This window comes from Panthera onca, chromosome C1 (assembly GCF_046562875.1).
Source record: "Panthera onca isolate mPanOnc1 chromosome C1, mPanOnc1 haplotype 2, whole genome shotgun sequence".
Lineage (NCBI taxonomy): Eukaryota > Metazoa > Chordata > Mammalia > Carnivora > Felidae > Panthera > Panthera onca.
Genome location: NC_138346.1, coordinates 67652716 through 67675503, shown reverse-complemented (window position 1 = coordinate 67675503; position 22788 = coordinate 67652716). Strand labels below are relative to the sequence as shown.

The following is a 22788-nucleotide window of genomic DNA, read 5'->3' as shown; positions in this document are numbered from 1 at the left end:
TGATAATGTGTTTACAAATGAGAATAGTAAAATAACATAATAGTATATCAGACTAAGAAAAACATGATCAGAAAATAATAATTTAGAAAATAAAGCAGATGGCAAGGTCAATTTCTGGCAAACTCTTGAAACATCCCATGTTTTCAGTCACATCATATTTCCTTATACTCATTATCTCAAATTACTGAGTACTTACTATGCTGTTCAAATATGAGAGGTCTATTTGTCATTTGTGTACAAGAGGGGACTATTGGGAAGTGTGTAGGGGATATTATCTTTCCTCTTTTTTCATTGTGTATGAAAGTAGGTGCCCCTTGGAATAAAAAAAGATAACTATCACCCGAGGGCACTTAACATGAAATAACATTTCTAAATTCTCTTTCAAGTAAAACCAAACACGTTAATTACTCTAGAAAATTGACAGAACTAAATGACTATGACTCATTCACCCTCCCCCACATTAGCTTATGGGTAAGTCCAACCTGAGGGGGCATGTCAGATTGAAAATTATGGGCAGTAGTGTTGTCTATTATAAAAATACCAAGAGTTATTGACTTAAAAGAAAAGATACTTTCCCCTTGAGGCTAAATATGCACTAGACACTAACACATGAAATAATGTTAAAATTTAATGCATTTTAGGCAATACAGAGTTTTTAAATTATACTAAATGTGAATTATATAGTAAACAAAATATAACACATATTACTAAGATATAACAAATATAATTACACAACAAATGATACTCTCTTTAAATTTTTTTTAAACATTTATTTATTTTTGAGAGAGACAGAACATGAGCGTGGGAGGGGCAGAGAGAGAGGGAGACACAGAATCCGAAGCAGGCTCCAGGCTCTGAGCTGTTAGCACAGAGCCCCAGGTGGGGCTTGAACCCACAAACCATGAGATCATGACCTGAGCTGAAGTCAGATGCCTAACTGACTGAGCCACCCAGGCGCACCACAAATGACATTCTGTTAAGCCATAAAACACAACTTTTAAAAGCACACTAAATAGCAAATATGATATTGGTTTAGAATTAAAAGCTTTCCTTAAAATATGTTTTGCTATATTTGAAACAGTTATAATGGAAATTTGTAAATACACAGAAAAGTAGAAAGAATAGTATAATGAAACCCTATACACCTATCACCTATGGTTTGATACATGATTTTAGCAGATTTTCCCCAGGGAAAAATCACAGAAAACTGATTTTGAAGCTGGATGATGTAAAAACAGATTAAACCTTAAAACAGTTTTAGAAGAAATATTTTCTCAATATTATCATTTACTAAAATTAGTATTATACTAAGTACTATCCTCATACCAGAAATATTATGACTATGATCCAAAACTATAACTTTTTTTAAATTTTTTTCAAAAATAGAAGTGCAGAGAAATGAAATGAGACTATTCAGGCAGTATCTAAAAATTTGGAGATTAAGAGGGACCACACTTCATGGAAAATACGTCTACAGTCAGAGATAAAGAATGAGAAAAGAGTGCCAAATTGTATTCTTTTTCTTTTCTAATGTTTATATATTTATTCGGAGGGAGAGAGAGAGAGACTGAACATGAGCTGTGGAGGGGCAAAGGGAGAGGGAGAGAGAGAATCCCAAGCAGGTTCCACACTCAGCACAGAGCCCAAGGCAGGGCTCGATCTCACAAACCATGAGATCATGACCTGAGCCGAAAGCAAGAGTTGGATGCATAACCAACTGAGCCACCCAGGCGCCACCCGCCCCCCCCCGCCACCCCACATTGTATTCTAATACAAAATATAAGGACATTGTAATTTTGTCATTCATAGAACCTGCATAAAAATAAGTACCTACCAAGGTACACAGATATAAAGAATTAGTTTTCATTTGGCAAGAATTGAATGAATTATGGATTCCTTAGGCTGTATCATAACACTTGAAACTGACAATGTTTTTAAGTTATGAAAAATACTGTAGAACCCAGTTATGAAAAATACTGTTTATGATAATTATTACCCTTTGGTTTCTTTGAAAAAAAATTGAAAACAATGAAAAAGTAATTAAGATATAAATATATGTATGTGGGTATGGGGATGTGTATATGTACAGAGTCTCTCTTTACAGGAACAAACGGGGAATGCCAATTCATCTGGAACTTCAGAGTGTTGAGAGTACTATCAGGATGAAAACCGCCACCAGCTGCTGCTAAGAAGCTGTCATCAGTCAGCATTTTGGGACTCTTCCAAACCTAACTTGCTGGGCAGTCCAAAGCAATGGGTGTTCTGTTTATGTTATAATTCTTAAGAGTTGAGAAAGTAGCAATTAGTGGGAAAACTATATAGCTGATGTTTGTACTGGAAGAAGTCCAGTTGGGTATCTTGTCTAGATAAGTTACTTTCTTAATATTTGAAAGCTCAGTCTTGCTAGAGGTTGTTGTTAGGACCCAAGACCATCAGTAGAATTACAGAGTGGTTCCATCTGCTCTATTCCCTGTAAATTCGTCCAGCTTCTTTGATCTATTTAATATAGCCTTGTGTGAGATATACACCACTGGCTTTGGAATAATTTTTGGAACTGCTTGACAGGATGTAAATATCATAACTGTTCGTTAAGGGAGAATAAGAGGCACCTAGATGGCTCAGTTGGTTAAGTGTCCGACTCTTGATTTTGACTCGGGTTGTGATCTCACGGTTAGTGAGTTTGAGCCCCATGTTGGGCTCTGCGCTGATAGTGCAGAGCCTGCTTGGGATTCTGTCTGTCTCTCTTCAAGGGACAATAAAATACAGCCTTATTTATAAAGGCAGGGCAGCACTATCCTTTGATAATGACACAGCTCACTCCAGGGCATTCTGGAGTTTGCTAAAGGAAATGACAGAAGGTGTTGATGATTTTCACTGGCAATTCAAATTGGAAAAGTATCTAAATTTTCCTACCAGAACAGAAACCTCTCAAATGATGCAAGAAAGCTGAAAACTAAACAAAAGAATGCTTGTACGTCTTCTGAATTTCTACTTCATAATCAATTTGGACTCATGAAATGGATTCCTATACCTTAAAGAGAAATTCTCTCTAGCTCAGGAGGTCTTTGGCAGCTCCAACTATGCCTTGCTCACCCTGATGACTGTATCTCTCCTCGTTCGCTCTCACTGGGTAATTGGCTTGCTTGCTTCCTTCTACTTTAAGCTGTACACAATGCTTGTTGGGCTGGTTACTCTGGCCACAGGCCCCAGCTGCTTCATCTTTTCTCTTTGTACTGCTGCAAGTAGAAACCCATAGGGCCCAATTACTGCAGATACCTCTTTTCTCTAATAGCAACATCAGTGCCAAGAAGCTGGATTTTTATTACCAAGAATGGGACTTACATTTATTTTATTTGCTTCTAAAATGAATCCTTTAAAATTGAGGGTGCATTTCCTTTGGAAAATACGTCATTATTGTCTACTGCCATAAAAACAATGTAATAAAAGGGAAGCTAAGCTCTAAATAGGGTTTTGCTTTTTATTAAATAACTAATATACCCCCAAATAATTTATCCTCTATTGTTTTAGTTACAGTAACAGCATTTCCCTAAATTTGCAAACCGAAGGTTTGATTCTATTACATTATCTCATCAGTGAAGATCATTACTTAGTGATGATTCAGAAGCCACAGTAGAATTCTTAAAGTACAATTATTAACTAAGATAAAAGATATTAGTGAAACATCAATTTAGATGAAAACTTTCAGTCCCATTTTATTTCATCTGGTATTTATTTTAACCCATTATTAAAGTCTAACCATATATATATATTATGGATTACACTTAACCTCACTTATAGGTAAATTCAGTGCATCGATTTTTAACTTAAAAAATGGATAGAGTGGGGTGCCTGGGTGGCTCAGTCGGTTGAGCGTCTGACTTCGGCTCAGGTCATGATCTCACAAATAGTGGGTTCGAGCCCCGCATCGGGCTCTGAGCTGTCAGCACAGAGCCCAGAGCCTGCTTCAGATTCTGTCTCTCCCTCTCTCTCTGCCCTTCCCCTGCTCATACTCTGTGTGTCTCTCTCTCAAATATAAATAAACATTTAAATTTTTTTTAAAAAATTAAAAAAAAAGTGGACAGAGAAATGAACTTACTGATTTTACGTAATTTAAAGGAAGTTTTTTAAAAAAATGTGGACTACAGTCTGAAAGCCTGTGTTCACATTTAGATTCTGCACTTACAACTAGTGTGAACTATTAAAAAATTTTTTTTTCATGTTTATTTTTTGACAGAGAGAGAGAGAGAGAGACAGAGCATGAGCAGAGGAGGGGCAGAGAGAGAGAGGGAGACACAGAATCTGAAGCAGGCTCCAGGCTCCAAGCTGTCGGCACAGATCCTGATGCAGGGCTCGAACTCACGGACTGTGAGATCATGACCTGAGCCAAAGTCAGATGCCTAACCGACTGAGCCATCCAGGCACCCCTGAACTATTTAATTACTCTATTTAATCACTCTGTGCCTCAGTTTCTTCATCTGTAAAACTAATACAGATCAAGGAAGATAATGCATGCAAAACACTTTGTACGGAGTAAATAATCAGTACATATTAGCTCACACTGTCATTCGGAAGTGGAACACAGCATACTTGAGGTACTTCCAAAGTGTTGCATGGTCCAGCCTACATTAGTTATTGAGAGAAATAACACCTCATCTGGCTCTATTAAACATGACAAATGTCCACACAGAAGGGAGTTGAGTCAAGACCTGCACATGTTCTGCATGCCAAAAGACTTCTGTCGATTGAAAAAACATATGCTCAGGTGATCTACAAAAGAATGGAGATCCTCAATTTTATTACATTCTCACAAAATGCTTTATTTTTTTTTTTTGCCCATCTCAGCTTTCCTTTTTTAAAATTTTTATTTAAATTTCAGTTAGTTAACAGAGTGTGATATTAGTTTCACGTATACAATATAGTGATTCAACACTTCCATACATCACAGGTGATCATTACAGTAAGTGCCCTCCTTAATCTCCATAACCTATTTAACCCAATTCCCTGCCCGCCTCCCCTATGGTGACCATCAGTGTGTCCTCTATAGTTAAGTCTGTTTCTTGGTTTGTCTCCCTCTTTTTTCCTCTTTGCTTGTTCTGTTTCTTAAATTCCACATGAGTGAAATCAGATGGTATTTGTCTTTCTCTGACTTATTTCACTTAGCATTCTATTCTCTAGCTGCATCCATGTCATTGCTAATGGCAAGATTTCATTCTTTTTTATGGATACATAATACTCCATCGTATATGCATATCACATCTTCTTTATCCATTCATCAGTCGATGGACACTTGGGCTGTTTCCATAATTTGGCTATTGTAGGTAATGCTGCTATAAACATTGGGGTGCATGAATCCCTTTGAATTAGTGTTTTTATATTCTTTAGGTAAATACCTAGTAGTGTAATTGCTGGATCATAGGGTAGTTGTATTTTTTATGTTTTGAGGAACCTCCATATTATTTTCTAGAGAGGCTGCACCAGTTTCCACCAACAGTGCAAGAGGGTTACCCTTTCTCCACATTCTCGCCAACACCTGCTGTTTCCTGTGTTGTTAATTTTAGCCATTCTGACAGGTGTGAGGTGGTATCTCCTTGTAGTTTTGATTTGTATTTTCCTGATGATGTGTGATGAGCATCTTTTCAGGTGTCTGTTGGCCATCATTTATATGTCTTCTGCCCGTTTTTTAATAGTATTATTCATTTTTTGGGGTGTTGAGTTTTGTAAGTTCTTTATATATGTTGGATATGAACCCTTTATCAGATATGCCATTTGCAAATATCTTCTCCCATTCTGTAGGCTGCCTTATAGTTCCGTTGATTGTTCCCTTCGCTGTGCAGAAGCATTTTATTTTGACGTAGTCCCAACAGTTTATTTTTGCTTTTGTTTCCCTTGCCTCAGGAGACATATTTAGAAAGAAGTTGCTATGGGAAATATCAAATAGGTTACTACCTGTTTTCTCCTCTAGGATTTTTATGGTTTCAACTCTCACATTTAGGTCTTTAATCCAATATGAACTTATATTTTTGTTTGGTGTAAGAAAGTGGTCCAGTTTCATTCTTCTGCATGTTGCTGTCCAGTTTTCCCAACCGCATTGGTTGAAGAGACTGTCTTTTTCCCATTGGATATTCTTTCCTGATTTGTCAAAGATTAATTGACCATATAGTTGTGGGTTCATTTCTTTAAAACTAGTGTAATTGTCTTGGGTTAGTACATCATAACAGACAACTTAGCACTCTTCTTTAATTGTCTTTTTATGAATAACTATATGTCCAGGTTTTTAAAAAGCTAAAGATCTAGAATCATGCTTTAAATCTGTAAAACGTTTTCTAAAAACAGCTCAGATATTGACCTTATAATAGACATTCACCCAATATTCTTCTCTGATTATTCTACAATACTAGAATTCTGCCTTAACTGCAAATAATTTTCAACATAAGGACAATAGGTACTCTTTAATTAAGTGCTTACAATTTTATTGTGCAAGTATCATGGAGATAAGCAATTAACAGAAGGTTATGGTGAAATTTACAAAAATAGATCATTCCTAAAAAATCAGTAATGTGTATAGGCTTGCTTAACTTAAAGGGAACAGTTAGGCTATCAACATGTACTAAGTGATCAGGCAGTTGATAAACATATTTTTCATACCAAAATCCTACAATATTAAAAAAGCCCACACACAACCAAATATGAATTCAAATGAGACATCTAACAAAGTAAGAAATAACAGACCTGGGGATCATTATGTTGATCATATCCTCAGCACAGATGAAAGATTAATGTCACTGTCAATACCATCATTTTTTGGTAACACTTAGTATCCTGGTGCTATGCTGATGAATACCCCTTATGTTCAGGAACAATTGTAGAAATAGTTCCTGATCTGTGATCCCAAGGGGCAATAGCCCATGCAGTAATTTGAGCACTGTGTTCTTAGTACTATGCCATATACTGTGGAGGATGGATGAAATAGCTAAGTATCATTCTTGTCTTCAAAGAACTTACTCTCTGGTAGGGAAGGCAAGCTTACAGACAGTTTAAACAACACACGATACATGATAACAATACACAAATCAAGTTAGTGCATTAAGGTAGTAGTCATCCACTTACATAGATCATAGATCAAGGTTGGAACATAAAATGATTTTGAATGAACCTAATAGTCTTTGGTTTATGCAAAATTGGGAAGTAGGTGAAAGTTACCTTTAATATTTGTGTATCTCTCCTATGAGCTTTCTTTCCACTGATGGTGGGATAGATCATTCCCCAGGATCCTGTGGTTTTGAGAAGCTGTCTACTCCTCACTTTTCATATATTCTGCTATAAGAACATCCCTAGTAGTGTATTACTAACTGAATTCTCCACTGCTTTTGTCTGGAACTTCAAATCCAAATGGCATTTGGAGGGAACAGTGTCTTGCACAGACAATAATGCCTTCATCTATCCCTCAACTCTCAATAGAGTGAGTAAATAATGACTTGGGATTCCATCTGTAAAAGTCCGCCCTCCTTGTGGTGCATAATTAATAAATGCCAAGTGGTGGGATTCTGAGCAGAAATTCCATAAGGATTGTAGAAGAGGAAGATTAATGACTCTAAAGTGGTAGATCCATTTCGATTCACTTCACATCAGGTGGCATCATTGTCCCAGCTCCACAAAGTAGAACCAAGGAGTCATTCTTGATGTGTCCCTCTATCCCTCTTTGACACCAAATCCTGTCAATCTTTTCTTATAAATGTTTTCTGGGAATCCATCTACTTGCATTTCTCTTCTTCATGACTTATATAGTAGTTGAATTTTTCATGTTTAATTGTGAGACTGTATGTTCCGTGAAAGCATGGATCCTTTCTGATTTCCTCCCATCACTGTATTTCAATTATATAGGAATAATATATATTTGATCAACAAATACGTGAATTAGAAGTTGCACTAGATCTTAAATCTTTGTGAGATTTGGATGGAAATGAAAGGAAAATAATAATTATAGGAAAGAATATATATAAGCCAAAGGATGAAAGAAAGAATTAATATGGCTTACTCAGAGGCCCAAAATAAGATTGACTAGAGCTAAGGGTAGATTTGGGGAAGTAAATGGTAAATAACTTCCCACAGAAGGCACGGCATCAGATTATAGAGGCAACAGAATTTATGCCTGCTCTGGTAGGAAAGTAGACATTTTTAAGCATTATTATGATACACTGGAAGCAGAACTTAAATATGTGCTAGTTGAAGCAAAAAACCAGTATTAATTCAGATGTGGTATCACAAGCACCTAGATTTGGGAGATGGCAATACAGATTACAAGGGAAAGGTCTAGAGAAGGAAAAAAAATATGTTATAGAAAAAGAACTTGGGCTGTGGTAAGTGAATGTGGGGTATAACTCTTCATTCACACATATTTAATGAATCTCTCTAGACCTACTCTTACTTAACAAGGGAACTTCCAGATCCACATAATATATAGTTATTTTTAGTAATATTTTTTAAATGTGTATTTATTTTTGTGAGAGAGAGAGGATGCGAGAGAGCAAGCAAGGGGTAGAGAGTGAGCAGGAGAGAGAGAATCCCAAGCAGGCTCTGCATTTTCAGTGCAGAGCTCGAGTGGGGCTCAAATTCACAAACCATGAGATCATGAGCTGAACCAAAGTCGGATGCTCAACCGACTGAGCCACCCAGGCCCCCTAGTAATGTTTATTTATTACACAAAATTAAATATGAGGGGTGCGTGGGTGGCTCAGTGGGTTAAGCATCTGATTCGTGATATTGGCTCAGGTCATGATCTCACTGCCATGGGATTGAGCCCTGTGTCAGGCTCCGTGTGGAGACTGCTTGGGATTCTTCCTCTTTCTCTCTCTCTCTCTCTGTCTCTGCCCCACTCGTTCTCTCTCCCTCCCTCTGTCTCTCAAAGTAAATAAATAGACATTAAAAAAAAAGAAAATAAAATATGAAAAAGTGCTCCAAACCAGGGTGTCTCAACCTCAGCACAACTGACACTTTGGATTGGGTAATTCTTTATGATGGGGGCTGTCCTGTGCATTGTGGAGTCTTTGGCAGCATCCCTAGACCTTGCCCAATAGATGCCAGTGGTACCCACATACCCAACTGTGACAACCAAAAATGTTTGCTGAGTGAGGAAAAATTTCCCCCACTGGAGAACCACTGCTCGAAAAGTATATAGTCCTATAGGGGTGCATGGATGGCTCAATCGGTTAAGCATCTGATTCTTGATTTCAGCTCAGGTTGTGATTTCATGGTTTGTGAGTTCAAGCCCCACATCAGGCTCTGTGCTGGCAGCATGGAGCCTCCTAGGGATTCTCTCTCTCCCTCTTTCTCTGCCCCTTCCCCACTCTCTCCCTCTGAAAATAAAAAAAAAAATCAGTAAACATTTAAAAAAGTATATAGTTATATAAAGTAGACAATATCATCACTCTAATATTTATTATAACATAATGAACACATTTTCATTCCATTTCAGAAAGCTCAACCTTTGTTAAGGAAAATAGAACCTTTGTTAAATGTAAACATTCTTTTTAAAGAGATTTTTATTTTTAGGATAGAAGGTGTAAATTTTAATTGTACTTACATTGAGCTCTAAAACTATTCCAAGGCAATCAATCAGCAATGACACAAGCATGGCTATGGTAATAATAACCACTGTTACAATAATGTGGAAGACCAATGAAAGATTCCCACCAAAAAACACATTGGCAACTACCTGCCAAATAAACACATTATTTAGAGAGGGATTCTCAGAGGCATGGAGGACTTATTAAGTAAGTATATCATATTATAGCATTTAGGACTACATAAAACACTACCAGTAAGGCAATCAATCAAATCTTAAGCCATATGAACATCCTATATTTCTGAAGTACTTGCACACATATGCATACACATTTCAACAACAAATATTCTTTGTTGAATTATTATATAGGCAGTAGGTTATCTTACAGCCTCAGAACATGGTATAATAATGTATGAAAAAAACTATTTCTTAAGTGTAAGAATGATGTTGGGAAGTTACCTTAAAAAGTATGAGTTCAATAAGGCTGCCACTAATAGAAACTACAGATGCTATTTAGATTATTTGAATGAAAGTAGATTGTAGAGATTCAACCCATCTAAAAAAGCAAATAGTGATCAATTTATGACTGGATAAAATAATCAAATAGAATTTAGAACAGAAAGAGCTTTAGTTACTTAGATCCATCTTTCTTAGAGAGTAATTGGCTCTACAGCAATTCTGAAATATGCCTGTCTGACCTTGGCTTGAGATAGGGTTTGAAACACGGGTAGGATTTAGAGCAGAATTACAGACTGAGGCAACAATGTGAAAAGAGCAAAAGAGGTAAGAAGAACAGGAAAGATACCTATGGGAGACAAGGAGGAGACAGTCTGAACAGGGTTGACTCTGTGCAAGGGAACCTCTGAGACAAGAGTTGAAAATGGTAGAAGGTCAGATGCTAGAAATTCTTTTTTTTTAAATTTTTTAAATGTTTATTTGTTTTTGAGACAAGAGAGACAGAGCATGAGCAGAGGAAGGGGAGAGAGAGAGAAGGAGACACAGAATCTGAAGCAGGCTCCAGGCTCTGAGCTGTCAGCACAAGCCCGACGCGGGGCTCGAACTTACGCACTGTGAGATCATGACCTGAGCCAAAGTTGGATGCGTAACCGACTGAGCCACCCAGGCGCCCCTAGAAAGTCTTAATGAAGCCAACCCTCCAAGCTGTACTAAGTAATATTCCTAGATAAGTAGCATTCCCCACAGACTGGATACTGCCATACTCTGCTAATAATTAATGGGGATACTAATAACTTTTACTTATTTATGGTTTTACAATTGGTAATGTTTTTCCAAATATTTAAAATTCATTCTTGTAGATGCCTCTGACAAAATTCTAAGAGTAGAAAGTGCAGCAGGCTAGTGAGAGACATTCATTAGGGGTCTGGGCAGGCTTTCTGGCATCCTTTTATGTGGCTGGCTACTTAACCTATGAATAGAAATGGCTTTGACTGTGTGTGTGTGTGTGTGTGTGTGTGTGTGTGTGTGTATAGACAGAGGAGAGAGAAAAAGGAAGTGAATGAATGAAGTATATCTGAGGTTCCTCTGCCTCGTATTTGCTACCATGGCAGAGATCTTGATTTAGTTCTGTCTTCCTGTCATGGCAGCTAGAGAGGAAACACAAGTTCCAAGTACTGAAGACATAAGCTGTGCAGGTGGAGTGACTCAGATGGTCCATAAGCAGTTCACCAGAAACCACACGAGAATGTACCATCTGTTACTGCTGATCTAGAGATCAGATTTGAACCCAAAGTACTGGGCAGAAGCTAAAATAAAACCATTTCCTGCATCCAACAACAGCAAATACTTTACAGGCCCTTAGATTTTAAAAAGTCTTCATAAAAGTAAATTTCAGTATACTTCTCTCTTATATTCAAGTTGGAGAACGGGCCTGTGATTTACACATTTGTAAGTGAGGACAAGTGCTAATTGTAAAGGACATACATAGTGCTTAATATTTCCTTATTCCATTTCCCTGAGCAGTTCCTTACCCCAGAAAAGGCGTGAGGTAGGCACTGGTCTTCCTCTAGAAGCCAGCCGATCAGTTAGTGTATTTAAAGCTCTGTGGCGTTTAGGCATTTCACTTCACACATTAGACCCATTCACATGGCGCACTGTGTAAACAGCCTCTAGGAATAGATCCTAAAACTAAGCCCTTTTCAGTGTGATTGCTGAAAGAACCACTGTGAAACAGGATCATGTTTTTCTGCTGACTCGTACAGTGGATTTTTCGCTGACTGTATAAGGGATTCCCAACAAGCCATGTTATCCAAGTTTACACAAAAAGAGTGAGTTCTTTTTTCACTTAATCATCCTTCACAAATCCACATATATATATATATATATATATATATATATATATATATATATAGTACAAATACATCACAAAAACATATATATGTAATATACCATCTCTATCATTTTACATGGTGTAAAATAGAGATAAATATACTTGGATAAATATATAAATGAAATATATCTGTAAAACTAATGGCTTAAATTGATTTTGGTTTTCCATGTACAGTAAGATATTTTCATTTTTTAAAAATAACACAACTGATCAAAATCTGTTCCAAGGTGCCTGAATACATGTTGACTTCTAAAACAATCTTAGCAAAAGGACAATTCTGTAAAACATGTTTTAAATCTCAGTACTTAATTTCTCTGTAAAAATGTTTTTAAGGAAAAACAACTTAGTTTGGCCCTATTAAAGGCTGGCATTCATTTTGGAATGCAGTTGTATAAATATTTATACTTATGCTAATATAAACTAAACCACCAAACGTGATCTTCAAATCCAATTTTAGAAAAAAATAACTTGTAAGCATTTGAGTATGAAATTCTCTTTACACTGGTTGAAAAAGAAAATTTTATAACTTCTATTCCTCATCGTGCACTTGCAAATTTGCAGAATTAAATTATTTACAAGTCTTCCTGAATTAAATGTAGTAGAGGGATCAACTAGATAAAGTGTTGGAAAGGAATTGTGCTTACCTCTCTAGTCACAAAGCATTCAATTGGGTACGTTAAAATGACAGTAACTCCATAACAGAACCTTCCAAATGTTACCAGGTCATCGTTTCTGCAATAGTTTTCGAATAAGTCTCCTAGAGAATAATATAAAATAGATTTATTTCAACTGAATATTCGAGATAAACACCTAACAAATCAGATAATGGGTATTTATCATGTAAGTCGAGCTGCAGAAACTTCATTTAATCAATGGAACAGACTGCCAAGTCTAAATATAGCATGTTTGCATTCGATAACTCTATAATTATTGACTGATATTAAAACTAGTACCTGTGCCAACTTGAAGATGATTTTATAACTAGTAGTTTTTCCCTTACTCTCATTGTTTGTTTTTAGTAGATCTGCCTTAAATTTGTATCAACATCTGAAAAATACTTTTATCCATTGTCTTCTGACACCTGAATCAACTCCCTAAATTCTTGTACACTGGTTTTATAAACTTGCTTCTGGTCTTTGTTTCTGGTAAATAAGTGACTTCGTTATTAAAAAAAAAAAAAAAAAAAGTATGTTAAAATAAACAAATTTCCTTTTGAAATGTTATTCTTAGATCAAGGGCAATCCTGAAAGGAAGAGTAGACCCGTACATCTGGGGAGCTGAATTTCCTGTAGACCACGCTATAGGGTTCAATCACAAACCCCCTGTCACAGCAAGAATTTACCTTTCATGGTATCGGATCAACCTTGGTGTAAGAGCACTGATTTAAAACTGTGGAAATATGGTTATTTCTGAGGAAAAGCATTATATTTAATTAGTTCCACACTAAACAATGGACCATGTACACCTTGAACCAATTCTTTTTTAAAAATTTTTTTAATGTTTATATATTTTTTGAGAGAGAGAGAGACAGAGACAGAGAGAGAGAGACAGACAGCATGCACACGGGGGAGGGGCAGAGAGAGAGGGAGACACAGAAGGAGCTGTCAGCACAGAGCCCAACACGGGGCTTGAACTCATGAACCGTGAGATGGTGACCTGAGCAGAAGTTGGATGCTTTAGCTGACTGAACCACCCAGGCGCCCTGGACCAATTCCTATTTCGACACTGTCTTTTCTCAGACATCTATGAAGAAATGGAGGGATCTAACGAGGGCCCAGAAGTCATGGCGGCAAAAATCTTCCCAGAACTGAAACAAACAATATTTGGGCCTGTTCATTTCCTAAATATAACATGCTTACATTTTAAAATTTTGGTCATGTTTTCCAATTAGACTGAACAGGATATCAGATCAAAGTCACACACTACCATACTGTTTAAAAAGAAAACAAAACTGTATTTCTGTCCTTTTTTTTTCTTTAAAAAGCTAAATGACTTGGCTCTGCCAAGACTCTAATGACTCTTCTCCCCTCCTCCTGTCAATTAGAACAAATGCACATTCCTGTCTAGTGTCCCTTAGGGCAGAAGGGATTAAACCACAGAGCAGTCGTGGCAGAGGCCTGTTTCAAGGTTGACTGAAAAGGTTCCACCATTCTGAGAAAAGAGGACTAAAAGTCCCTGTTCACTAATCTTCTCTACAAAATGGGCCCTGCCCCTTTTCAAAAGTGCCTGGAACGTCCAGAGCAACCTGCAGTCCTTAGTGCCTCACAAGCTGAAATTTATCTACTAAGAGGGAAAAGAAAGGAAGCACGCAGCGTGCACAGATAAGACCAGATTTGCCTCAAATGAAACAGCCTGAAGGAACAGTGGCAGCTTATTCCAGCTTGAGTCTAAGTGTATTTTCGGGAATTATAGCTAGGTTAAAAAAACACAAAAACCCAAACCCAAACCAACCTGTCAGCATTGTTATATAAAGATTTAATTATATCTAAGCAATTACCACTGATAACAACATTAGGAAGGTGTGACTAAGATAAAGGATTTATGTCTTACAGAGAAGGCATTTAAAAACCAAGGTTTTGTACAGACTGGAGCCTACAGGCCATTCACCTTGGCAAATGATACAGCAACAGTGATATATGGCAATGTTCTAAAACACAATTTTTATCAGGATGTTCACAATCACTTTGTTACTGCACTTTCATGGCATATGTGTGTATTATATTTTTGATGGCACTGGAATTATACTAACCACTTTGTTCTGAAGGCATTTTTACTTTTTTTCATTATTTGAAAAATGCCCGCCTATCATCATAGTCACCAGTAACCTCTATTTGAAACGATGACCATTCACTCAAGACTACCTAGTGTCATCTGACAACTAAGGGAAGAGGGTCTGGAGGAAAAGAGACAGCTTTTAATGGGTCACACTTGACCAAAATGGGGTAGACAGCAAGAGAGAATGGAAAGAAAATTGGACTGGGAGTCAGGAAACTTGTTTTCTACTTTGTCACCATCCAGCTTGGGCAAGTTCCTTCACCTCTTTGTGTTCTAAGCAGGGGGTAAAACTAGTTATTCCACTTACCTTCATAGGGTTGTTTCAAGGTCAAATGAGATAATAGACCTGCAAAAGCTGTGACATGTTTGAATCACAGCATTTAGCGGGCTGTCAGATTACCCTGGATATTACACTACACGGAGGGGTGAACGCACAGGTCAAAGGAAGCAGAAGAGAGAGCCATTCGGTTGTTGGGCCTGGGTGAACAGGGAAAAGAGAAGTAAATTCAGTGTGGAGTGGTGCCCTGAGGGAGGACGGAAGGAGGGGAGGGCTGGTTTTGTGTGAAAGATGATGTTCTGTGTTTAAGGTAAGAACAGGACAACTAAATAGGTATGTCCTGCAGGCAAGAGACTGGAAATGAAAGGCTAAGTCTGGACTAGAGTTTAAAACAAGGGCAATCTCCAGAGAATTTGTTCAGAGAAAAGAAGGCAACTTGCCTGAGTCAGTTAATGGAGAGGGTGGGGTGGGGGGAGAAGGGGAAAGAAGGTAGGAAAAAGCAGAGAGCAATCACTCCGGGAGTAAAAAAAAATATGAACAGAGTGAATGATGATATGATGGTGCTCCTTCTCCTATGGGAGAAAAGACAGGATGTTCAGAACCGTTAAGTGACTCACAGAGGTGCATGAGAATCAGAACCAAGAAGATTATTCACTTTGAAGATCAGGAAGATACTGATATCTCTGAAAGTGAAGCTGCAGGGGGTAGTGGGGAGGGAAGCCAGAATTCAAGTGCTTTTAAGTGAAAGCATGGAAGAAGAGAGAGAATGAACTACAGAAATAAGTTTAGCAGTTTAAAAGGGAGAGAATCACAAAACAGAAACAGCAGAGGCAGGAAGGTTGAGGAGAGAATGGGTAGAAGAGATTAGTGATACTTCGGAGTAGAACATTAGGTATAATTGTACCCAAAATGAGAAGTGACAGAACCACTCCATGTAAATAGCAAAATATGATGAGACTGAATCTCTCATTTTACCTTGGGTGTAGCCAGTAAATGTCAAGTATCCACATGTAGAAAAGAGAATACTGATCAATACAGAAGCCAAGGTGGAGATGTGGATGATGCGGGACCACTTAGCTACTGTGGGATCTTCCAAAGAACCATAAACTAAGAAGCAGTTATGGTGGCAAATAAATGCTGCAAAACAAAACAAAACAAACAAAACAAAACAAGCGTCATTAAAACAAACACTAAGGTTCTCTTTTTCTTCTGAAAATTCGGAGATGTATATGACTTTGGAATGCTACTGAAGTTCAAATACATTAATTTACTAGCTATGTCAGAAAATAACTTTGTAACGGCTTTAGGAATGAGAAATTTCACTCACATTGGGCTTATGTAGTCTATTCATGTCACTCTTGATATAAACCAGGCCTATCCAACTTTTCTCTCCTATTTTCCATTTCCTACTGGCCTTCCAGTTTTAAGGGAAATCTAAACAACACTATATTTCCAGTCCATGGCTTCTTTTCCAATCTGGGATATAACAGAGTAGCTTTAGACATCTGGCCAATTTGTAATACTTTGTGTGCAAGGTTTTGAAGAAGCACATAACAACACTTGCTCCATTTTCAAGTTAAGAAACAAGATGACTTTAATGAGTTGTCTGCACGAGGAAGAGACTTGTCCAAATTAAATCAAACTTTAGTGATGAGTGAGAAAAGTTTGAGCCTAATTTTATGTTGGCACAAACTAGATCATATGCTGCTAATAGGAAGTCTAAAACTTAGGACATCTGCTCTCCAGACACAAATACGAAACTTTTTTTTCATTATACAGAAGACTCCATATTGAGAAAGGGCCTTTGAAACCATATACTCACCAAACGACATAACACCAACAGCCTGAATGGCGTTGGGCTTTGCAAATACCCAGGCATCTTCTGTTTTTGGTCTAGAAGATAAATCAGGTATTTAATGAATGATCAAACAAACACAAGCCTAAGCATATCAGAGAACACAAAATGCTGTCACAATGAAAACTGAGTCAGAAATTAATAAGGGGCTCCCATTAATCTTCCTTAATTGTGAATAATTTCTCAGGAACATGAATGTAATGGTAACCTTGGTCCTCTAAAATGCATGTCAAATGCTTGAAAAGACTGTACATACATAAAATATCCACTGACTACTTAATTTTGTGACTTTATTTAGTCATCAGCTTAACAAGATACATTGGTTATGCACTCATCATTTAAGATACTCACTGAGGGAAATACAAAAATTCATAATGCAATGTTCTTCCTCAGTTAATGAATACTTCCCTTCATTCCCCTTTAACTCATTCTCCAGGCTCATCCTACCCAAGGGAAATCCATAGTTGGCACTACACTTTACTCAAGAAGGTGGACATGAACTAATATTAATTGAGGATGTACTCAACTGTATTCTGGGAACTATCCTATGATATCTCAATCTTCATAATAACACTCAAGAGTTATTGTCACCATTTAATACATTAGGAAAGTTAACCTCTGGGTGGTGGTGTAACTTGTCAAGCTTCCACAGATAGTAAGTGAAGAAGTTGAGATTTGCTGCCCATCCCTTTCATACTGAACTGTTAGTGGCCTCAAATTCTTACCTGTGGAAGTACTTCTCAAAGACGTTTTGGAATATATGAACTTTAAATTACCCTATTCTTTAGCGCAATTAAAATATTTGTCAGTCTGTCTATTGGTAGAGATTTGTCTCCTGGTTAACATATCCCCGAATAATGGTGAAGAGCCTAGGTTCCAAGGTCAGATAGCTGGTATTAGTCTTCTAGCCCCTTCTACCTATTAGTTGGGTGACCTTAGGCAAGTTATTAACCTTTCTGCATTTCAGCTTTGATATCTATAAAATGTGGGTAATAATAGTAGTAACTACTCCATTGAATGATTGTGTGAATTAAATGAGATAAAATATGTAAGTTTTCTGGAAGAGAGCCTTACATATAATAAGTGTTCAATAAGTGGTCACTAATATTATCAGCTTATTATTATTGTAATTCATTGTCATTTAATAAAATGTAGGGAAATGTTAAAAGATGTCCGGCTTCCCTGAAAAAGTAAAGGCTTGAGTGAAACCCAAAAGAATACACTAGGACAGAAGAGGGGAAAAGAGGAAGGAGGGTCGTAGAAAGCATAAAGGCAATAGCTGTACACCCATCTAATTCATAAATTTGTTATTCATTCTCTGCGTAAAATAGGCACGCAAAAAAAAGTCTCATTTGCTTTGTCAAAGTTAGTGGGATTTATGCATTATATCGATTTCCCCCCCATATTTGAAATGAGCAGTTACACAAAAGAACCAGCTAGCCTACAAGGGAGGCCTCAGGCTGTTACATGGCTTGCCGTGATTCCCAGTTTTTTGAGTGGGAACTGCTGCCACCTGCTGCCTCCACTGTTCTTACTGCAGTGAACATCGACTGGGAACAGAGTACCTGTCAAATTCCAACGTTAACATGGAAAAATACATAGTTTGTCCATGGTCTTTAAGAAATGATGTAGAAAAGCAGCACTAAAAATTACAGAAACTTGGGGGTGCCTGGGTGGCTCAGTTGGTTAAGCGTCCGACTTCAGTTCAGGTCATGATCTCGCGGCTCGTGAGTTGGAGTCGGGCTCTGTGCCGACAGCTCGGAGTCTGGAGCCTGCTTTGGATTCTGGGTCTCCCTCTCTCTCTCTGCCCCTTCCCCACTCATGCTCTGTCTCTCTATCTCTCTCAAAAATACATAAACATTAAAAAATTTTAAAACCAACAAAAATTACAGAAACTTGGAAGATTTTAAACTTTTTAATAGGTTTTAAAATATCTATTTTCTCTTGCTGTATTTGCACATGGATAATACAACTCATTTTTCCCTTCAGTACAGATTATGGTACTGTTCTACTTTTTATTTCTTTTATTGGTAATAAAAAGGTATGAGTTTGATTTTCATTCTTCTTCCTCCACTTAAGTTTTTAAAATCTTTCCTGGTCCATATGTTTCATTGAATATATTTTTAGATAAGATGGAGTGTGAAACAGTACAAAGAGATAATTTTGATTTTTTTGTATTCAGCTTAGCGATGTTGATTTCATAAGATGAAAAATACCAAAAAAAGATGTTACTGATAGAATGCATGTGGGTCCAAATCTAGGTAAAGAGAAAGAAAGAGGCATTAAATATAGCTTTCCAATCTTTTATAAAGGAGCCTGAAATTAGTTCCAGAATCAACCAGCTATAGACACATGTACGTGCAAGTGAGAGGCAGGGAGAGGGAGAGAAAGTTTCTCAGTATATTTTGAGATTTCTGAAAACTTGATACCCATCGTGATTGAGAAAATGAAGTTATAAACTGTTCTGATTTTAGACTAGAGATGCTGAAATACAAAATGAAATATTATCAAATGTAACAAGCAATGTATAAGAAAAAATCCTGAGTAGGCAGAGTTTTTCAAATAAATGCAAGGGTTGTTCAATAACAAAAATCTATTAATGTTAATTCATCTCATCAACAAATTAATGGAAGAAGAAAGCTTATGAGCATTTCAGAATCTGTAGAAAAGCCTACAATCCAGTATTTCATTTGAAAAATACGCTAAGCAAACTATTAATAAAATAGAACCTCCTTAACCTGATAGGAATACCTACCAAAATCTATAGCAAATGACACACTTAAAAGTGAAAATTTAGAAATATTATAATTAAAGGTGAAAACCAAGTAAAGATCTTTACTATCACTGCCTCTGGACTATATTCCTAGAATTTCTAGCTAACGCAATAAAACAAGAAGTCGTAAGATATGTAATCATTGGAAACGGATAAATTATTTGTACCCAACAGAATTGTGTACACAGAAAACTCAGGGGAATTTACTGACAACCTGTTGAAATTAATAAGAGTATTCAGCAAGGTCACTGGATATAGGATTGATACACAAAAATCAATAGGGTTGATGTACATAAATAAGCAAGTAAAATATTTTTTAAAAGGCAGTGTCAATAAAAACACTACATATTTTAGAAGATATGCATAACCTTAATGGCATGACATAATTTTAAGGAAAGATACAAATCAATGGAGAGATGTACTGTATCCATATATATGAATAAGAGGACTCAATATCATGTAGATGTCAGTTCTCCCCCAAATTAATATTTAAATTTAAAGAATAAAATATGACATTCAAGGAGGAAATAATTTTTTAAAAAACCCATAAAAGCAATGTAAAGATTGGTAAACATGAGAATGTTTGTATAATAAAATAATCCATATACAAAGTTAAAATATAAAGATAAGCTAAACACTTGGAAACAAGATTTGTTGTGTATATAAGACATTCCAATAAGCAATGAACAACAGTCAATTGACAGAAAAGAAAATGAGAATAATTATGCTACAAGTTGCTCAGTTTCCTTAATAATCAAAGAAACTCAAATAAAATCCATACAAACAGGCATTTCACACTTAATTCAACCACAGAAATGTTGATAAATTGCTGGGAAAGGACAACTTGCAATTATTATGGAGAGAACTGTAAATTGTAAAACACTTTGGAGAAGAGCTTGATAATATCTAGTAAAGCTGAAGGCACTCAAAACTTGTGAGCAAACAATTATATTTCTACATATATGACCTAGGCTAGGAAAGTGCACACATGCACACACACAAAAATATGGATAAGGATGCTCACTACTACGTTGTTTATATTACCCAAACTTTGGAAACTCTCTCAATTTCAAGCAATAAAATTGATAAATAAATCCATAAGTAAAATATGACATAAACAAAATTGTGTGCTATAAGAACAATGAAAAAGAGTCACTCAGTACTAACTATCAAAATGGAAATATATGAAAAATAACACTGAAGGAAAAATCATGAATTATAGAAGAGAATGTGCAATATTTTCACCGTAGTGGTTATTTAAAAAAAAAATTTTTTTAACGTTTATTTATTTTTGAGACAGAGAGAGGGAGACACAGAATCTGAAACAGGCTCCAGGCTCTGAGCTGTCAGCACAGAGCCTGACATGGGGCTCGAACTCACGGACTGCAAGGTCATGACCTGAGCCGAAGTCGGACGCTTAACCGACTGAGCCACCCAGGCGCCCCTACCATAGTGGTTATTTATATATATTTTTACAAACATACTAATCAATACTAGATATTATTGTCAATACATAAATGCATAGTAAAGTATAAAAGCATAAACAGGAATGATTTAAACCAACTTAAGAATAATAGCTATCTCTAGAGAAAGAGAAATGAATTGACTTTTAAATATGATAATCTATTGCTGGCAAATATTGGCAATAAATATAGAAAATTATTTCAAAAGAATCTAGCCCAATTTCCTGCTTCCCAAACTTTGTATGATTATACAATATTTACTGCATAAAACCTTTCTGGATCTGAACCTAATTTTTAACCATAAATTTCCACAAATATTCTACAACTGAAACTACATTCTTCCTGTTTTCCAGTCACTCATTCAATTCATTCAATTTTCAACAAGTATTTATTGGCCACTACCTAGCTAGCAATTACTGTTTTAAATTGCTGGGGATCGTGCAGAAAAAAAAAAAAAGATGAAAGAAGTCATCTTGGTCTATATTCTATATCATAATTTAGAACAGCACTATATAATAGTGCTTTCCATGATGACAGAAATGTTCTATATCTGTGCTGTCCAATATGGTTACTACTAACCACATGTGGCTATTGAGACTGTGAAATTATGGCTAGTATGATAGAGGAATTAGTTTTCAATTTATTTAATTTTATGTAATTTAAATGAATAGCTACATGTGGCTAGTTGCTACTATATTGGACAATACAGATCTAGAAGGAGTCATATTGATAACTTTTGTTCAGAGACGTAATTATTTTCTAATGTCTAAAAGAATTAAAGAAATTACCCAAAGAGGTTTAATTTTTTTTTCCTGTAGTGTAGCTTACGTTGTAAATTTCAGCTGTTATTTACCACTTGAATTTTCTGAAAGGCAAGTAGAAGAATGGAAGAATTGAATATAACAATAAACAGAAAGAGTACTTTTTTAACGTATAAAGAATCATGGATATCAGAGAGTCTTCAAAATAAAGCAAAAAGCAAAAGCAAAAAAAAAACAAAAACCAACAAACAAAATTGTTATCATGATTACAGACATGGCAGAAAAGATATAGTACATTGTAGTCATGCTGAAATACTATGAAATATGAATCAATGAAGTGAAATTTAATTTGTTATTACAAAATGATTACAGGATTCCTTTTTTTATTAAAAATTTTTTAAATCTTTATTTATTTCTGAGAGAGAGAATGAGAGAGAGAGAGAGACAGAGCATGAGCAGGGGAGGGGCAGAGAGAGAGGGAGACACAGAATCCGAAACAGGCTCCAGGCTCTGAGCTGTCAGCACAGAGCCCAACATGGGGCTTGAACTCGTGAACTGCTAGATCATGACCTGAGCCAAAGTTGGATGCCCAGCCAACTAAGCCACCCAGGTGCCCCTCCTTTTTCTTTCTTGAATTTTAAAGTATAATTCACAATAAATTACCTGTCAACTGGGAATGGCTTTCAAATGATCATTCAAATTCAAACATATTAATTAACATACAACTCTTCTAGAATATTTATTTTGTACAAAAGGAGGCAAGTCTTCTTCTGAAGAAATCCCCAAATAAGAACTACTCCCCAGTTGTCTTTGGTTTAGATTCTTCTATTGCTACCGTTGAAGTTTATTTCCCTGAGGAACTGAAACCAACTGCATTCACTGGTGTGTGTCTAGAGTTTGCAATGGAAGCCAATAGTTCTGAAATTAGTCCACTGAGGTCGATAGTGTCTCTTCAGTGTTATTGTTACCTGCTGA

The 22788-nt window shown here is 36.4% G+C and overlaps 1 protein-coding gene across 2 annotated transcripts in view; it reads right to left on the bottom strand.

Moving 5' to 3' along the window:
- SLC38A11 (solute carrier family 38 member 11) overlaps positions 1–22788 on the bottom strand; it is a 57664-nt gene that overhangs the window by 2061 nt on the left and 32815 nt on the right. The window contains exons 8-11 of one of the 2 annotated variants that reach the window (XM_060621282.3): positions 16784–16854; positions 15937–16098; positions 12554–12666; positions 9581–9712 (exon numbers count right to left, since the gene is read on the bottom strand). In XM_060621282.3, coding sequence (XP_060477265.1) covers positions 9581–9712; positions 12554–12666; positions 15937–16098; positions 16784–16854 — 478 coding nt within the window. The remainder of the gene's footprint in view (positions 1–9580; positions 9713–12553; positions 12667–15936; positions 16099–16783; positions 16855–22788) is intronic. The other variant, XM_060621283.3, reaches the window with a different exon arrangement.